At 37.3% G+C, this 21021-nt stretch overlaps 1 protein-coding gene across 2 annotated transcripts in view; it reads left to right on the top strand.

Moving 5' to 3' along the window:
• The window catches only part of Prkg1 (protein kinase cGMP-dependent 1), a 1194442-nt gene that overhangs the window by 1021527 nt on the left and 151894 nt on the right, over positions 1–21021 (top strand). For both annotated transcript variants that reach the window (XM_036209439.1, XM_036209436.1), the window contains exon 8: positions 19247–19312. In XM_036209439.1, coding sequence (XP_036065332.1) covers positions 19247–19312 — 66 coding nt within the window. The remainder of the gene's footprint in view (positions 1–19246; positions 19313–21021) is intronic.

Genomic DNA, 21021 nt, shown 5'->3' with positions numbered 1-21021 from the left:
TGACCTGACCTGCTGAGCCATCTCTCCAGCCCCAGCACCATGTTCTCTCTTGTATTCTGGCCACATTGCTGCATATTTTAGATTTATTAAATTATATTTCAATGGTCTGTATCTTCTGCTTTCTGCCTAGGTACATACTCTCTGAATGTTAAAATTAAGGTCTTAAGGGCTCCAGAGTAAAGACAATTCCTTAATAACAGAAAATATCATTTTAATACATTCAGTGTTGGTGGTCAGTATGTTCACATGATTACCCACATTGTTTAATGCTTTATGTATGCTTCCCTTATTGCTTTGAGGTATATGTGGGAAGTTCTACTGTGGCAGACTATAAGCTTAATCAAAATATAAATATTCTGGAAAGTTCCTCCTAAGGGATTTTTTTTTTCATTTTTCTTAATGAGTCCTTTCTGTGGGGTGTTCTGTATGCTGTGAATGTGTTTCTCTGATTGGCTGATAAATAAAAAGCTGATTGGCCAGTAGCCAGGCAGGAAGGATAGGCAGTATAAACAGACAAGGAGAATTCTGGGAAGAGGAAGGTTGAGTCAGGAGATGCCAGCCCACCATCCAGGGAGCAGCATGTAATGGCACACAGGTAAAGCCACAGAACATATGGCAACATATAGTTTAACAGAAATGGGCTGAGTTTAAATGTAAGAGCTAGTTAGTGGTAAGTCTGAGCTAATGGCCAAGCAGTTTTAATTACTATACGCCTCTGTGTGTTTACTTAGGTCTGAGTGGCTGCAGACCAGCTGGGACACAGGAAAACTTCCAGCTACAAGCCCTTATGTAGTTTTTGTATGACTTCTTTTCACATGGTATACTACTTGGCATAACCACAGTGATCTAATTAAGGATTATGATTCTGTTGTCTACAGTTCCTTAAATAAATTAATGTCTGAACATCTAATATTCCATGCTTGCTACATTCTGATCCAGATTCCTTCTGACTGAGTCTTTTGGTTATTCTCAATTCAGATTGTTTCCAACAAAGATGAGCTTGACAACATATGTCATCATGTATACCACACCCACTATTTAGAACATTTTTTTTCTTTTATCACTACAAAAACAAATCTTGTCAATGTTTTATGACCTCCCAAATGTCTTCTGTTTCAGATCCCATTTCTAGGACTTCTGCCTGAATCAATTTCTTCCTTTTTTTTTTTTTTCTCAAAAGCTCTTCATTTAGCTTGTCAGGTTTTTAAAGCCGCTCCCCTGTCTCACATTGCTTTTGTGCATTTAACATCAATTCTCAGAGTTTCATGTATTTCCAGCTGAAAATGAAAGATAAAAATATATATCATGGGCTGGCAAGTTGGCTCAGAGAGTAAAGGTACTTCCATCAGGCCTAATGACCTACAAATGACCCCCCTCCCAGAACCCACGTGGTAGGAGAGAGCTCCCACAGTTTTTTCTCTGACTTCCACACATCTCACATGTGTGCATGTGTATACACATACACACACACACACACACACACACACACACACACACTGCACATATACATGCATTAAATAAATGTACTAGTTTTTAAATTTCACATGCATTTTTAAAACTGCAGTATCTGTATAATTTGATTATAAATATCAAAACCCAACTCAAGCTGCTACAACTGGTGAAGGGACTAGTTGGACAGTGAAGCAGAATCTCATGGATTCCATGTTCCTCTCAAAGGAAGGACCACCAAGAAACAGGTAAAATCCTTTCTACCTGTTAAAGAAAATTGCCATGAGAGGCTTACCTGTGTGGACTTGGAGAATGGACATTCTCAGAGACTTGTGATCATGATGATCTAAAATTGTATCATTATTATGATTGTTGGGAAGGTGAAGTTTGATAATTTGTTATATGAGAATCATAATGCCTGTTACCTAGAGACATACTGCCAGAATTTGAACCACTGTTCTTGCACTCATCAACCTCTATGGCCTGGAAAAATTGCTTATCCCAATTTACCTGTTGCTTTACCTATCAAACTGGAAGTATAATAGCAACCAGTCATAGAGTTTCTTTGAAAACTAAACCCTGTAATATGTAAATTCTTATTACAGAAACTAGAAACATGGCACTCTCTCAATCATGGTTATTTTTAATTAAAATTTGCATGGTTGCCAATACATCATTACCATATATATGGATTGCTTGAAATGTCCTGCATTCTTTCTTTTCTTTTCATTTTCTTCTCTTGTATATTGCATCCCAACCAGTTTCCCCTCCCTCCTCTCTTCCTAGTCCCTCCCCTCTCTCCCAGATCCACTCCTCCTCCATTTCCCTTCAGAAAAGGAAAGACATCTAAGGGATATCAACCAAACATGGCATATCAAGTTACAGTAAGACTAGGTACTTCCCCTTCTATGAAGGCTGGATAAGGCAGGCCAGTAGGAGGAAAAGGGTCCCTAAAGCAGACAAAAGAGTCAAAAGTAGCCCCTGCTCCCCCTGTTAGGAGTCCCACAAGACCATCAAACTACACAACCAAAATATAACATATATTCAGAAAACCTAGGTCAGACCTACACAGGCTCTCTGATAGTTGGTTCAGTCTCTGTGAGCCTCTATGAAGCCTGCTTAGATTCTATGGACCATGTTTTTGTGGTACGCTTTGCCCCTCTGGCTCCTATAGTCCCTGCCCCCTTCAGCAGGATTCCCAGAGCTCCAAGCTCTGCCTAAAGTTTGGCGGTGGGTCTCTGTCTGCATCTGCTCCTATCAGCTGCTGGATGAAGCTTTTCTCATGGCGATTGTGCTAGGCTCTGATCTACAGGTATAGCAGAGTATCATTAAGAATCATTTCACTGACTTTTTTTTTTTTAAGTCGGTTGGTTTTGGTTTTATCCTCTGTCTCTGGGTCTCTTTATTACACTTAGCATATTTGACTGTTTTGTTCATAGAAGAAAACAGCCAAGGATCTCAGGGACTGGCAGAGGAAAACAATGCCTGTATCAGATGGACTGAAATGACTGGTCGTTCCTCACTAGATGCTAGACAGCTGTGGCTGTCGGACAGTGATAAAAAGGTTTCCCGAGTTTCTGTCGAGGGAAGCAGACACCTGATGGCTGCAAGGCTCCTGTCACCGCCACACAGAACTAAGATATCACTAGAACCTAATGAAATTATGAAAAGTTCCCCCAATACATGGTTTACTTAGAAAGTTATTTGCTGTGTAATCTTTAAAAGTCTATGAAATAGTATGGTATTTTAACTTAGCTATAACTGAATTTATTGAGCATTTCCCTTTGAGCCATTGAAGATGTAGTTCATTTGCAAAAATTATTGTTGAGTCACTAAGCAATTAGAGGCAGAGTAGATTCAGTTTTTGTTGCTGCTAAGAAAACATTAATTAAGCATTTGGGTTGGTTAGATCATCTGCCCTTGGGATATAGAAGCATAAAAATCACAATATTGGAGGGAGTGGATGAGGAGTATTTTGGTTGTACAACAGTGGACTTATGATTAGGTAAAAGTGAGCTCAAATCTATGCTTTTATAGAGTGGGGGAATCTCAAGCCAGATACGGCCTGTAGAATAGCATATTTGGGTCACTGAGAGACCAGAGAGCAGAGTCCCATAATTGGGGTTTAAGCACAGTCTGTGTAAGGTACATGGACGTTGGATAGACATAAATTTGGATTAAAATTTATATGTGCTGCTTTTTAGTTATATGACTTCAGATGAAGCCACGAAACTCTCAGAGCTTTTGTCATTGGCCTGGGGACAGGACTCTGCAAAGAGCAAGATGACTAGCGGCCTGTTTTGAATTTATCAGATATAGACTACATCATATTGATATTTTCATTACATTTTGCTTACTCATTACTTGAAAATTTTTACGAAAACAGACTACTTGCTGGCTTTGGCCCATTAGTGTAATTCATTCACCTCTATCCCCAAGCATAGGAGTAAAATAATTCAATTTATTTTCTAATGAATACAACTTTAGCTGATTTATTTGTTCTATGAGACAGGGTTTTATTATAGGGTCCTGGCTTGCCTCATACTTGCTATGTAGTTCAAGATGGCCTTGAACTCATGGCAAGAGGGATTTCATTTTTAGGCAGCAAAGACCTAGCACAGAAAAGTGTCCCATAATTGTTGCTTTTCCCAAATATCAGTAAAGCTGAACTTTGGGTCAGCCTCAATTGTCCCACAGCTGGTTTTGGTACCATGTGTACTTCATGATGATCAGCAGGAGTAACAGCTGTGAATTCAAAGCCACAGTTTTGGCTTTCCCCAGGACTCATAATGCAGAAGGTGTTAAGTGTTATATCTGTTATACAGTGAGGGAAATGCTTAGCGTGCCTTAGCATTCTTAGAATAGTGGCTAGGAAAGGAACACAGTAAGAGAAATGTCCAGCAGATACACATCCAGTCTACAGGACCAAGAACAGAAATCAATTGTTACATGTCTGCCCAGTTTGCCATGCAAACTGGATCCAATGGAAATCAATAATAAGAACAGTTGGGTAATAAAGAAGGAAAGATTGCTTGGGGCTACTAATGCCAGATAGTCTTCTTTCAGTCACCCAGGAAGAATTTGATAGTTTTTCCTTGTAGTTCACTATAGGTTCGAGCAAAAGGAAGCAAAATAGGGAATGCATTGACCCCACAATGTCTCCTGTTAGTCCTGTGTTTTACTTTTTTCTTCCAGAGATTGATTTAAGTTTAACTTAAACTTATTCGGCTGAGTTTCCAACACTCATATAATCAGCCTACAGCCGTTTATGCCTTCTGCTGCCCCAACTCTCCAGGCCCCATTGTTAGTCTTCTCTGCTTCCTCTCCAGCTCCAGGTCTTAGGAATCACTTGGTAAATGCACTCTAGATAGTATTTTCTCATGCCTTTTCACAGGATATTTGTATTGAAATGGCCACCCCACTTTCTCTGCAGAGTAAGTTTTATGTGCACAAATAATAGTCCTTCTCTAATCTCAGCACCATTTTCTTTTTTCCTGGAGTTGCTTCCACTGTTGAGAGATGCCTTCCCTCACCCTAGCATCCAGTCAGAGTTAGGATGTTGCATGTCATTTGTTGTTCCTCTGTTCGCTCCTGTGACACACTTGGGTCACACTGCAATACAACTGTCAATAACGTCTCTTAGTTACTGGACCGTGATCTCTTGGAAAGCAGTTTGTTTTCTGCCTTACCTCTATATACCTAGCACCAAGTACTAGTTTCTCAGTCTCTGCATTCAGAAACTTTATTTAGTGTGGCCAGGTAAAATACATGATGTCTGGTGAATTCAGATAAACAGTGATTTATTTTACTATATTATTACTTGAGACACACTTAAACTAAGAAATACTCATTTGTATAAGACTCAAATTAAATTGAATGTTTTTTACTTTTATTGGTTAAATCTAAGAACCATACTTTATTATAGGAATGGGTGGAATGCCAAGGATTTTTTCTGCATTATAGCAAAAAGCTATTTTTATTCATTTCTATAGATTTTGAATTTCATATTAAGCCATAATGGAAAATTTCTACAATGTTATTTCAATTCTTGCTTATTCTTTGAAAGTATATTGTGTGTTAACAAAAGAGGAATTGATTCAATATGAAAAAAAAAATGAGTGTTAATCCTTGAGGAACTTTCCACATTGATGAAAGAGACATTGACAAGACAATTATGATGTATAACAAAAATAAGACTGAGTGAATTTAGTGTGTTTAGACATGCTATGATAATAATGGAATAATAATACTGACTAATGTTTGTTGAGTACTTCAGTATGTTAGACAGTGGGTCTAGGTTCTTTTTATGTACTTACTCAACTGTTCTTCATATAATTGCTCTACTAAAGACTACTGTCTTCCCATTTTGTGAACAAAAGCATTGACAAGCAGAGAACTTAAGTATCTGACTAGAGATCACATTGTTAATCAATGGTATTTTTGCATTTGAACCTGGATGAATAACTCTTGAGTATGTCCTTCTAACTACTGTGTCCTGTTCTCTTAGTGAAAAGACTTGGGTTACTGTCTGTGGTCAGTGCATCATATGTGATTAAATGAACAATATAATGTCATTATGATAAATGAATAAATGATGATAATTATAAATAAAAAGTCTATTTGTCAATGTCTAGTGGAAATACTAATAAAACCCTAAACCACTACTAAATATAACTGCTAATTCTTGTATACAGACTTGAGGATCTCTCAAATGTTTGCATATATCTCTATATAATTGTCCTCTAACCTCTTAAGAGATTCAAATTGGCACTATCACTGTTGCTTAGTGTGCTAGGAAGAAGATGCCCTTGCTGAAAAATGTCTTCCTTAGTGTGTCATCTAGTTCCTATGATTGCTGCCAATGAAAAGAGGGCATACGGCAACCCTGTAAGGGACACTGCAAGATACCATGGCAAGTCTCTTATTTGCTCTAGCTGCCAGTCTGGTGTCTCCATGTGATCAGGCTACAGTGGCAAAAATGAGCTCTGTCCCTGGTAGTTGTGAGTGATTGAATTGTGATGGTTGAAGGGGTAGCCCTGTGAAGGATAGGTGCTGATAACTACAATCCTAACACTAAAAGCCTTTGGCAGCTGGGAAAGATTTCAGCAGTCTTCGCACTCAGAAGTTACTTCTAGAATGTAGAGATGGCCCAGTGGCTACAAATGCTTTCTGCTCTTGCATAGGACTCCAGTTAGGTTTTTATCGCAGCACCCACATCTGCAGCTCACGACCACAGTTGTTGAGAGTGCATACTGCTGTTATAGAGGACCAGATCCCAGCACCCACATCAGGTAGCTCACAACTGCATGTAACTCCAGCTCCAAAGAGATCCAACACTCTCTTCTGGACTCCTCAGAAACTTATGTCCATATTTTTTCTAAATATTTAAGTGGGTGTTTTTCATTATGTATTTTTTAATCAGTCTGTAGACATGATTGGCATATTGAACAAATTATATTTAGGATGGTTAGAAAATTAAGCTTAAAATATTTTAGGGACATTTTCATGCACACAAATCTGAATGGATAGCATTCAATATTTTAAGATCATGTCAGTGTTTTTCTTCTTTGTAACAAGTGCTGGGGAGATGTGGCAAGCCTGATTTACCAAAATTCTTGAGAGAGGCTGATATGTCACGTGAGTCAAATACTTTTTGGAGTTTAATTTTATGTAGTGATTTGGCACATGTAACTTTTATTTTAATTGGATATTCATTGCAATTATTTATCAGTTCACTTGCTTCTGTTTTTCTTCGATTCAAAGTTAATCTTTGGTTTGGCTGAAATTATTCTGTATTGGATGAACTAAATTATAGAAGCACGTAAAGTTTTTGTTTAGAGAGTTACTGTTTTACCCAATTAAGTCATAATAGGTGATATTTGAGGAACATTCACTCAAAAGGATTATTTTCAGTTTAAAATTTTTAAAAATTGTTAGGTATTACTCTCCCATAAAAGAGGCCTATTTAATCCCAGCCTGGGAATTTTAATTTTCCAAATATGATTTTATAAACATTTCCATATTGCTTGTGCCACCTGACAATGAGAATCTGTCATTTGAAGTGTGTATATTTTGTTTCTATATAAGACGTATTTTAGTCACGGATGTAACATTAGTATGCAAATTTATGTAGTACATAGATGCCATATTATGCCTCTTAATATTCAGATGATAGGTCATAATTTAAGCTTTTAGTCTCTTTCTAGTGAAAAACTATTCTTGGATTTAGGATGAATCATCCTCTGAGGAGCATTGAAAACTTTGATATTTAGGATATCTTTGGAAACTTTCCTGTCAAACACTAATTAATTATGGAGAGCTGCAGTGCAAAGATCTGTAGATGTAACCGTCTTGTTAAATAAGAAACACAGAGCCAATGTAAAGACGAAAGCCCAAGAGGTCAGAGTAATAGCTAAGAGCTAAAAATCTTACCCTTCACTGCCACTCCTGTCAAGATCCCCACTCCACATGTGGAAACTGAAATGAAAACAAGGCATCCATGTTGACAATGAGCAAGGCATAGGAGGTCTCCCTTTGCACTTACCTACAAGAAAACATGAGTCCTACAGTGAAGGTATGTTATTTCGGTAATACTGTGCTAATTTGCAACTTGCAATTTAGCCCTCACCTCTTAAGAGACAGTTTGGTAACATGTCCATTCAGTAAAACAGACGTAGAAGATTCATCTCAGTCCCCATGACCATTCTATAACCAGATACACATTACTACACATTAACCCCTTCCCATGAAGCTGGTCTCTGACCCAATCAGAAATGGGTTGTCTAACATGAAAGGGGGAAATCTCATGAAGCCCCAGCCCTAGACAAAAATTCTACTAGCAACTAAGAAATGCTGAGAGCAGAAGAAAAGTCAACAGAGAAGAGCCCCCCCCCCCCCCAAGTTACCCAATGCTTAGTGGTCAGCCCCAGAAATCAAGTACATACAATTAACATAAAGACTGAGTATGCTGCATTTATGTGATTAGAACATATACACAATTAAAGAAAGGTAAACCACGAATTTGAGAAAGAGCAAGGAGGTAACATTGGAGGGGTTGGATAGAGGACAGGAAAGGGAACAAATGATATATTTTAATTTCAAAACAAAAACAAGAATGAAACCATTTGGCTATTGTCATAACAGTCAGCCACTGTCACATCAGTAACCTCCTGCCTAGTTAATTGGTTTCGTAGCATGTATGCTCTAAAGTTGTAGAATATTGTTGTTACCTCTTATCCCCTGCCTTCCTGGATAGCAATGTCCAACAGTAAAATCTAGCAAGCTTCCCACATGGTTTTTCTGTATTCAGCAACCAAGGTGTGTGTTGTCTTTAGCAATCGGGTCTTACCATTCTGTTGGCCTTACCAACAACAATGTCAATAACTTGTGTAACTTTGAGCAACTTTTGAAGACCTTCTGGCCAATATCTCCTCAAGAGATGTCCTGTACCTGGGATTTCCCCTTAATAATAACTCATGTCTTCTGGGAACAGAATTATCCACCCATGCATAGTATTTATTAATTCTAATGCTAGCTATAATGGAATGTGAAGCGAATCATCCAAAATGGCTAGAGAGAGGTAGCAAAAGCCATCAATCATGTCTTAGCATCCAGGAGAATGAAATCATTCAGCTATAGATATGAAAGAAATATGGGTTAGTGTTGAATCTTAGTTCAGCTAAGGTTGCATCGGGAGCACAACAGAAAATAGCAATAAATGTCCATTTCTTTCCTCACTTTCACTAACTCCATGTATTAAATTGAACCATATGAACTTATTGATATTCAGCCATTTTAACCTGCAAAAAGTAATTTCATGTAGTTCAATTCAGTAAATATATGTCTTCATTGTCATTGAAGTAAACTGTACAATGTAAAGTTTCGTTACATTATCAACCTGGGAAAAGTAATATATAAAGGAATGTGAAAACTGAATTTTTCCAAATTCATGTCTCTCTTGTATTCACTGTACCTTTCTATATAGTTCCAAATGTATATGCATTGTCTCAGGAAGTAAGCTAACACAATGTAACTAGGGAAAATAAACTTTGAAGTTAACTTATGAGAACATTTTTTTCTGGCTGTATATATTTTTTTATATTTATTGACACAATAATTGCAGATATTTATGGGGTGTAATGAGATGCTTACATAGACATATGTACTAGGTAATTATCAAGCCAATGTAATTAACATTTCTATATCCTCAAACACTTATTATGTATTCCTTGTAAAAATTACACAAATCTTCTCCTTCAGCTATTTGAAATATGTATTATTGTTTGCTATGAACACCCTGATATGGTAGGGCATCTTCTCTAAGCAGCACCAGAACCTAATCTTCCTGTTCAATGGAACATTTTTTTTTTCTGATGACCAAGCTTTCCCTATTACCTTCTATTATTTCCCAGTGTCTTACTTACTGTTCTATTGCTGTCAAGAGACACCATGACCAAGGCAACTCCTATAAAAGAGAACATTTACCTGGGAGTTAGTTTACAGTTTCATGGCCAGTAGTATGGGAGCAGGCATGCAGGCTTTGAGCTGAGAGCTTACATCTTGATCCACCATCAATTAGAATGAGAGACTCTGGGTCTGCTATAATCTTTTAAAACCTCAAAGCCCTCCCCTAATGACATACCTCCTCCAACATGGCCACACCTTCTAATCCTTCCCAAACAGTTCCACTAACTGGGGACCAACCATTCAAACATATGATGAGCCTGGGAGGACTATTCTCATTCAAACTACCAGACTCAGTCTCTGGTAACTACAATTCTACTCTTTAATTTCAGGGGATTAACTTTTTTAGATACTATTATGAGAGATATTATAAGGTATTTGTCCTTCTGTGTCTGGCTTATTTATAGCAACACAAAATTTTAAATTTATTTATGTTGTCACAAATACCTTAAGTTCATTTTTATGGTTCAGTAATATTTCTTGTACATAGATGTATGACATTTTCTTAATCCACTCATCAATTGATGATCATGTTGGTTGCTTCCATACCTTGACTACTATAAATAAAGAGCAGATTTGCAAAAGTAAAACACAACAGAGACAGAGATACAGAGACCCTGGATACAGCACAGGACATTGTCTACCTGGGCATCTCAAGTAGTGTTTCCTTCTCTTCTACACAAAGTCACCTATGTTTCTAGAAGAATCCTAGGAAAGGTCTCTGCAGTAGCATTCTGTCATGATTTAACAGCTAAAAATAAAAACAACCCTTTGCCAAGTCTATATTATAAGGAGGGATAGACCTCAGAAATAACACTTCTTCTGTTCCAGGTCTTTCAACTCTTGTCTGGGGCAAGGAGGAAGGCTAGCAAGCAAACTAAATGTCTTAGAGGCAGAGAAGAAGGAATTTCTGATTCTCTGAAAACCCAAGCCATTGTTCCATTTGTCAACTTTTATCATCACTATTTGCACATTCCCTCCCTCCCTCCCTCCCTTCCTTCCTCCCTCCCCTTCTTCCTCCCTTCCTCCCTTCCTTCCTTCCTCCCTTCCTTCCTCCCTCCCTTCCTTCCTTCCTCCCTCCCTCCCTTCCACCCTTCCTTCCTTCCTTCCTTCCTTCCTTCCTTCCTTCCTTCCTTCCTTTCTTTTTTTGAGACAGGACCTTACTGTGTAACCCTGGCTAAGAATAGGAATTTGCTATATAGACCAGGTTGGCCTTGAATTTATAGAGATTCACCTGCCTCTGCCTCCTGACTACTGGGAGTGTGCTGTTTTACCTGGAATTCCTATTTTGTTGTTGTTGGTGGTGGTGGTGATAGTGGTGGTGGTATTTAAACTAAGACAAGTTTTACTAAGACGCTAATGTTTTGTGGGTCCTCATTGCTGGTACTACATATAAATTATGATATCCAAAAAGAGTACAGGTCTGTAGTCAACCTGCCTGTGTTCAAATACTGATCTTAGGTCATAGTTATTGTTAACTTATATTTGCCTTCCTTGAAATATTGCATGTGAAGTCATTAGAATAGTACCAGAAACATGAAAAAATATAGTAAATGTTATACATACAAGCCCTTATAAATGTGTGTGTATGTGTGTGTGTGTGTGTGTGTGTGTGTGTGTGTGCATATGACTGAGACAAGGTCTCAGGCTTTACACTGATGCTCCTCTCTTCTCTCAGCCTCTTGAGTGCTGAAGTTACAAGTGTACACCGGCATGCCTAGCTAGATCTACCATTTAGAATGTATTGTAGTCAGGTTAGCATATTAGTTACTAGGGCAGATGGCTATTAGGGATTTAGCCCCCCCCCCTTTTTTTAATCAAATTTTGATTCTTTAAACTAAACTTCTCCCTGTATTTTATGAATAAAAGTTTCTTAAGGACATTAAACTTTTACTAATTCATCTCTATGAACTACATGATGCCCACTGTGTAGATGTATAATCAATCTGGAATAATTTGTTTTTAGTAATTTTTGAGGTTTATTTTTGATATACTAATTTTCTTTTCCTTGGAACAATTGATGGAATAGATGGATTGTGTTATATTTGTAATTTTTTAAAAGAAATATCTACAACTGATTTGCATAATGACATCCTATAATGTGCGTTTCTGACAGCAATGTATAACATCTTCTTTATACCATCTTCACCCAATTGCTTTACTTTTCTTACTGACAGTAGCCAGTCTAACTGGGATAAAGTATTTGGTAGGTTATAATTTTCTTTTCATTGATGATTAGTGACATTGAATTTTTTTCCACATTCTTGTTAGGAATTTTTGTTTTTAAAGAAATGTTCATTTTGGTTTTTTTGGCCATTTTTCAATTTAATTATTTGGAAATTTTGGTCATTGATTTGCTGGAGTTCCTTCTAGGTTCCAGACATTAGCCACTTGTCAGATGTATAGAATGCAAATATCCACCCCACCCCCCAACCACTGTGGTTATGTTACCTCTGCATACTGATGAGTGTTTGCTTTGATGTTCAAGACTTTTGTTGTTTATTTTTGCTGTTCATGTTTTTGAAATCATATCTAAAAACTTATTGCTCATAGTAATATCAAATAGTATTTCTGCTGTATTTTCTTTTGGTTGTTTCAAAGTTTAAAGTCATACATTTAAGTCTTTAATCAACTTTTAATTGATTTTTGTATGTGGTGAGAAAAAGGAGTCACACATAGTTCTTACACATGTGGATATCCAATTTCCTAGTATCATTTATGGGAGAGACTATTCTTTCTCAACTGTTTGTTTTGTGACCAAACCTTTGTCAAAATGTATTGACTAAGGCTCATTGATTATTCTGTGCCAAGCAGGATTGTAAGGTGTATAATTACTTTATTCACTGATCAATTCCACATGTAATATATCAATTTTATTAGAATTGAGGTATCAATAATTTTGGAATAGTTTTGTGATTGAATTGGAAGTGGAAATGAGAGTGTTCTAATTCAGAAATCAAGACAAAACAACCACAAAGCTGCTTAGGGGTCCTGTTTTCAAACAGCAGTCAGCTTCATCACAAACTATACAATTTTACATGATTAATTCACTGCTACAATACTGTAATTTCCTTCATGTGTTCCTTTGATTCTTATTGTATCCTATGCATTTTGATTGTCCTACTTGTTGTGTTAAGGTTTCCTTTTGAATTTTACTATAAAAATGATTTGCTTTCTGCTGCATGAATGTAATTTAACTGGGACATTAACCGGTTGCACATGACAGAGAATGAAGGGCTAAGCCCCATGTCTTGCTGTAAGCTCACAGGCAATTGGAGGAGTGTCAGTTTCCATGGAGGCTGGCACTAGAAGAGTGGTAATACTCTGCTGACAGTAGTCACACTGCCCAGGGCTGCAAAGGGAGATCCCTACTCTGACAGCTGCCCTGCATGAACTCTGCTCTGCCTTGGCTTTCTACCTCTGCGCTTGTTCCCTTGAGACATCCCTGCGCCACAGAGTTCTCTAGTAGCCACAAAACACAGGACAATTGTTTCAGAAGAAGAGTCCGTGTAAAGCCTTGTTATGGATTACTCAGACACTGACAGTGACTCTACCTTGGGATACAGCGATGACGAAGATTCCAGTGATGAAGTCCAAAGAACGTCAGAGTCAGTGCACATAACACTGTATTTGTAGATATTTGGTGATCTTTACCAAGCTCTGTAATTTCACTGGAAGAGTTTCTAACTCCTCACAAAATGTTTTAAAAGTGACTACTACTAAACCATAAAGCTTTGCTTTTAATTTTTTAAATCAATAATATGCTTTTGGAAATACTTGGTAACTGATTAGTTTTGCAGTGGTCCATTTTTTTTATCACTATTATTATTGGTAATGCTGAAATCAACTAATGTGCAGGCACAGAACTGTATGAACATAAGATTTTGCTTTTAAAGACTGTGAGCATGTTGTGTCTGGATTGTTATGTATGTGACGTTTTATTTAATATAAAGTAGCAAGATTCACGTGCTAAGCAATCAGGGCAGTGTGTATTTAGTGTGAGCATTGCCTTACACTTCTAGATGTATAATATTCTTATGTATAATCTCAAAAAAACCATACAAACTACTAAATATACACCAACAAGTAAGAATTGTCTCCTTCCGTGTTTTTCTTTTCTCCATGTCTAAGCCAGTATTATATGCAACCTTTCTAGCATGGTCAATATTCTCCATAAAAATATAACAAGTGTTGATGGCTTAGTTACAACATAAAATCTATTATATGTACTTGTAACATTAAACCAAAATTCAGATTACATTTATCTTTGCCACAGTCTTTGGACCCACCACAGAAACAAATATATGCAGTAATCCCAGTATTGGCAGCTTTTCCCAGTAATACCCTTTCATTAGAAGCATGCCCGCCAAAAGTGGAAGATTAACATATATCAAAGCCAAGTCAAGCAGTGTTTTTTTCCTCAAAGAAGCAGGGCCTCTGAGAATTTTTAGGCATTTGACTACAGGGGCAGTATTACCTGAATATTAGGAACAAGGGTGCTGTGATGGCAGCATGATTTGGGGTCAAATGAACTTGACATTAAATAACTGCCTAGTATTATATGACATCATCATAAAGCTGCATAGCAGGTTAGGATGTGCCCATGAATGGGAATTTAAAAGTAATAATGTCTATCAGATTTATTTTGTGGCTACACACCAAAATATTTTGGTGCTGGTTTTATTAACAAATATAATTTGTATGATGGATATTATGACCACTGCTCAAAAGTTATTCTGTATTTTAATGCATGTATAATTATTATAAAACTTAACTCTGACAAAGTATATGAGAGTGTGGATTTGTGGAAAGAATTTGATTCAGAGAATAGTCAATCTGTGTTCAAATACTAGGAGTGCAACTCAAGAGCTGGCCCTGACTGCTGATGCGTTATGTAGCTTGTATTTTCATGTATTCATCTGAGACAAAAATCACTGCCATTTTCTATATTCAAGAAATGATATTTGTATGAACTCTTTTTATACAGTTCTTAACATATGCTTATATTTAATATGCAACCTTACTAACTTGGTCAATATTCTGTATAAAAATATAACAGCTGTGGATGGCTAAAATACCTAGTGACAACATAGAGTCATTAGGATCACCCTCTATTTTGTACATTACAACATTTGTACCTAAATCTGGATTATATTCATAAGTAACAAAATATTTTATTGAATATCTTAATAACTTTGATATTTTTACAGTCTACATAAAAATTCTGCTTCAGAAAAATATTATATTCAATGTTCAAAGTCTAATTTAGATAACATAATAAAATCTTAAACTATTGGCTATTTATGATTAATCCATTAAAATTTATACCCACAAAATATACTCAGAATAAAATACTGTTATTTATATTATTTTTAATATTCTTAATAGTCAAGATGGAATTATTTCTAAATAAGCAATTTCCATTTTTATTTTTTTCTTCTATATGGCAGTAGGTAGCAGAGATAAAAGGATCTCTCTGTGTAGCCCAGGATGGCCTTGACCTCATGATCCTCCTCCATGTGCTTGGATACTGTAGTACAGGTGTGTACCAGTACAGACGGTATAAATAAGCAACATTATAAATAGTCAAGATGAAGATAGATATGGAAGAGTAGATTTTAAATGATGTTTTTATAAAGCCATCGTAGTGTTGCTGTTTTAAGAAGCTATTTGTAGTACCTTATGATGCCATAAACACATGGTGAGAATAAATTATTCACAACTTATGAAGCTCATGGGAATGATGCACTTCTGCTAGCTGTGTTTACTTCACACCCAAAAACACCTTCAATAGAAAATAGTAATGGGTTTGAAAATACATCATCTGCAATTCTCACTTTGTTACTGGGTAAGAGTGACACTGAATGGCTTCTTTCCATTTTCATGCTCAGGCAAGAGAACTGAGGTTTATAGTGATATATTGTGTACCCTAATAAAATTGCCTGGGGATCTGAGAGCAGAGCCAGCCACTAGATTAAACATGGAGGCCAGACAGTGGTGGCACACACCCCTAATCCTATCACTTGGGAGGCAGAGATCTGTCTGGACCTCTGTGAGTTCAAGGCCACACTGGGAACAAAGGCAGTGGTGGCACACACCTTTAATCCCAGTACTGGGAAGCACACACACCTTTAATCTCAGGAAATGACAGCAGGGCAGAGAAAGGTATATAAGGTGTGAGGAAACAAGAACTAAGGCAATTCAACTGAGACCCTTCTGGGTGAGGACTCAGAGGATTTCAGCCAGAGGATTTGATTAGTGGAGTTGGTGAAGTAATAGGAGGTAGCTATGGCTTGCTCTGCTTCTCTGATCTTTCAGCTTTCACTCTGATATCTGGCTCTGGATTTTTTTATTTAAAGACCATCTAATATTCAAACAACAGAGGTTTACATAGTTTACAATTTGAAGATCTTGGATTAACAACAAGTTCCTGTAATTCTGAAGGCTGAATTTAGGGTTAGATAAATGAGTCAGCAATCAAGACCACATACTGTGCTTGCAAATTGTTTGGTAGGAGTATGGTAGAAGACCCACCTCAACTCCCCTCCCCACCTCTTTCCCTAAACCCACCCCTTCAAAGCCTGCCAAACACAGAGAGGCTCAAGACAACCCCCACAGGGTATATAAGCTGCATCTCTGAAACCTGATACTTGGTTCTTCCAGTCTTGCCTGGGGAATCACCCAGGAGCTCTTTACCCATTAAACCTGGGCTTTTCCTGATTCAATTTGTTGTGATGGTGGAAAGGCCTTCAGGGAGGCCTAAAACTTATTACAAATGTCCCTGTTCCATCCTCTAACACCCATGGGTTGCTTAAAACTGCCTGAAACTTCAGTTCTAGGAGGATACAATGCCCCTGGCCTTTGAGATCATTGCATAGACAACGATGATGATGATGATGATGATGATGATGATGATGATGATGATGATATCTGATGTCTACCACCCCAAGGTTCAGGAATGCAATGTGCATGCCCTCCTTATAGCACACACTTACTAAGTACCTCCTATATTGGGCATTAAGGATTAAACAGGGAACAAATCTAGCCATCATCCCTTGCCTGTATATGGCTTAGCAGAAAAGAAATTGAGTCCCTAGCTAAATAGCCACATAAATAAATATATGAGTTATAAGTAGTGGTAGCCACTTCCACGTGGAGATATGTAAGATAATGAGAAAAGATACACAGGGAAGCCCACTGGCTAAATCAGGATGGCATGCTCAAGGAAAGGGCACTGGGAATAGGACCCAAAGGACAAACGGGGCGGGGGGGGCCATCCAGTTGGAGAGAAGCATTTAAGCCTGGGAACAGCATGTTATGAGGACTGGGCACAAGGGAGAACATATTTGCCAATTTCTAAAGGAGGCCATGTTCTTTGGAAAGCAGAGAATGTGAAGCAGGCATGAGACTCTCACACTGGCAACTCCTGAGACTATCATAAAAGTTTTACAGCCAGAGAAAAACTTTGTGTTGGGGGTGGATTTAAAAGCTTTTTCTGGGGTAGGAACAAGGGGGTTGGGGCTGGGAGAAGAGAAGAGAGGGGAAGCTGTGGTGGAGATGTATTGTATGAGAGAAGAATAAATAAAAATAAAATCTACAACAAGGAAGACCTTCCTTTTTTAAAATAAAACCAGTAAAAGCCACAAATGGAAAAGGTGTGTAAGAGAAACCTAATCTGCAGCACCTATGAATACTTTTCATGAAACGTCAGACACTAGGTGCAGAAACCTATAGAATCTCATTCAAAAACATAAAAGTAGACTCCCCAGTAACTGGAAGTCATGCCATAGTCTTGTATGGAAAAATTAATATCAGAAACTGTTGCTTCTGAGATCAGTGGATTAATTCAATACATGTTTACAAGAGTCCCATTGTGGGATTTTTTTTTAAAGAAGAAAAATATTTTTCAGGTCGGTATCAAATAGTGAATGCTAAAGAATATCACAAGGGTATTTCTGGAAAAAATAATGTTAGTGAAAGAATATTTGTTTTGGTTTATCAAATACCAAATGCTGTTTCTGTTAAGCAGCTGTAACTCACACAAGATGATGTAGCAACAATGAAGGACATAATGAAAGACAGGTCAACAGGGGTGGGAATTACAGAATTTAGAGTTTGTGTCAGAGCTGTGTGTATCTTCAATAGTAAAAGATGCATTGGGAACAACTTTATTTTCAGTACTTTAGATGCCTAGATTAGGTAGAACATTGAGTTTTGTGGTTTGAAAACATATCAACACAATACTTTTCTATGCAATTACCTCTGTGATGTATTTCAAGCATATTTGCCATAAATTATATTGGCTTAGAAATGTTATCATAAGAAAAAGGGTACACTGTCAGGTGTAATTTAGTTGACAATGATAATATTAAGTTTATGGTAGCTGAAAATGACTTGTGAAGTTAATTTACCAAATCCATCTCTTATTACTGGAGATGAACCAGTGAAGAATTTCAGAGGTCTCAGAGATTAGTAAGAGCATGTAATTAAAGAATTTGCATAGTACCTTTTACTTAGGAGGTACTTAACTAGTGCTGGCCATTTTGGTGTCTTATTTAGAACCCTCATTGTTATTGCTTTGAGTGTGTTTTGGGTTTCTATTCTGTTTCTCTATCCCGAGACTCCTACACCAGACTCCTATCACGTGCTATAGTTTAAAAAAAAAATGCATGTTTTTGAAGAGATAGTCTTTATATAGTTAAGTCACTGTGAGTAATATTTGTCATAATATTTATATATTTAAGTCACTGTGAGTAATATTTGTCATAATATTTATATATTTAAGTCACTGTGAGTAATATTTATCAAATACTTGAAGAACCATGGGCTCTGGGACACAGTAATAACTATATATCATAAAGTCCCCAAACCTTACTTACATAAAAGCAATGTTACTATATTAAGAAAATATTTTAAGTTGGTTGTTTGATCTCAAAGATACAATGTCAAATTGATAACAGATGAATTAGATATTCTTTCCAGAATTAGATATGCCTTTGGATTCTTTAAAAACTTTAATCTATTTATTCCAACCTTTATCGTCATGCAATCAATTCAGAAATTCCCCCAAAAGAGCAAAGGAAACTATCTTATATAATTTTCTTCCACTTGTGTAAGTGAAACTTTAAATTTGATAATTGTAACAAACTGCATTATAACTGCAGAAAATGTATGATCTATAATATGTGTAACATGGCTCTTCACATGAAGCCTAAACCTGAAACTACATAAATCAAAAGATGTTCATACCCTTTGGCTCCTGGATGTGTCTCCACAGTCACTTGCCTTTGGTCTTAAAGGCTGCTCCATCCTAATGTGTCTATTTTTTATGCAGGGAGGATGTGAGAACAGCAAACGTAATTGCTGCAGAGGCCGTCACCTGCCTTGTGATTGACAGAGAGTAAGTACATTGCTTTTTCTATGCATAGCACATGCTCATATCAGCAATATACATGTTTCTGGAATTAGTCATCATTTTGCAGAGCTTTAATACTCATTTAAAATCTTTTCCATTTAAGATGAGTTCTATATTTTATTCTTATATTATTCTTAGAAGCGGCTAGCTCTGCCAATTGAGCTTTGTAATCTTTAGTAAGATGCTTGACCACTATGAACTACACAGTTCCATAGGTTCACTTGAAAAATGAAGATAAAGCAATATCATAGGGATATTTTGAGGATTAGTAAGAACATGTAATTAAAGAATTTGCAGAGTACTCTTTACTTGGGAGGTACTTAACTAGTGCTGCCATTTTGGTGTCTTATTTAGAACCCTCAATGTTATTGCTTTGAGTGTGTTTTGGGTTTCTTTTCTGTTTCTCTATCCTGAGACTCCTACACCAGAAGTCTCAGGGTAGATACTCTTGTAAAAAGTATCATCTTTGGACATGGACAAGTGCCTATTTAGAGAAATGAAAGGCTGTTTCATGGTATCTGTCACTGTCTTGTTTCTTCCCTTCATTATAGTTTACAGTTCTTACTGTCATTATAGGTAACTGTAAATAGCAGGTTATTGCCCCTAGAAGAATATGGTTCAGATGCATACAAGCCACATGGAACCAAAGAAGCAGATTTTTCCTCAATGCAGTGTATGTGAGTAAGTTTCTCAGAAAGGCTGAGGGCCTGGCCCAGACAGAGCTGCTAGGAAACTATGCTAGTGGACCCACACAGCAGAATAAGACATTGTGCTGCAGTGAACTACAGCTGAAGAATAGAGGGCAAAGTTAGAAAGACAGCATTGGATGAGCCCAGGAATCTCTGAGTAGAGACGTTCCCAATTTGATCCAGGACTCCTACTTTTGAGGTCCCTTCATGCTGGATCATGAGAAGCTCAGCCATGGCACAGCTACCACGGCTGCATCCATAGGTAGCTCTGAAATTGTTGTTCTTTTCTGGGTCGCAGAACCAGCAATGATCTGTCCTTGCTGCTTTTGCTGAACTTACAGTCTACTGAGGTTCTATCATGTACAAAGCATGGTGCTAGGTGAAGAATCAAATGTAAGAACGTATCTGAAACTGTCAGGAGGGCAGTACCAGGAGTCATCCAAATGAGCAGTTCATAAGGAAAGTGTGAGCCAGTTTCCACTGGCAAGGGGAAGACTGTGTGAAGGTTGTTGGAAGACATTTTATAAGACCTAAGTGTAAAGGTATGATGAGGATGGGTTACCATAACACCAAATGATGCTATAACAACAACTCTGGTAATACTGAATGCCAAAAATAGTCTCCTTTTAACAAATAATACCAAATGATAGACTTAATATAAAGGGCTATATAAAGTGAATTATGGAGGGAGGGAGGGTTTGAAAATGGAATATATAGTTGGGAGTCAAATGCGAGCTTGGTATCATGGGGCCATTTATAGAAGGAATGCGTAATAACAGATAGGTTTTAAAAGGGTAAAAACAAAGGGTTGACTATCAGACTAAATTAAAGTCTAAGAAATAAGTTAAGGATATTGTTAGGAGAGAGAAAATGAGATATAGAAAGGGAATCAGTCTGGGAGGCATGATGATATTCCACTGAGAATGAAATTCATTGGTGTGCAATCTTGGATGCTTAAGACGTTCTGCAGGAAGTCGTTGATGTGGGCTACCACTACAGTGCAAT

The sequence above is a fragment of the Onychomys torridus genome, chromosome 1, assembly GCF_903995425.1.
Source record: "Onychomys torridus chromosome 1, mOncTor1.1, whole genome shotgun sequence".
Taxonomy (NCBI): domain Eukaryota; kingdom Metazoa; phylum Chordata; class Mammalia; order Rodentia; family Cricetidae; genus Onychomys; species Onychomys torridus.
This window is presented reverse-complemented; position numbering and strand designations above follow the sequence as displayed.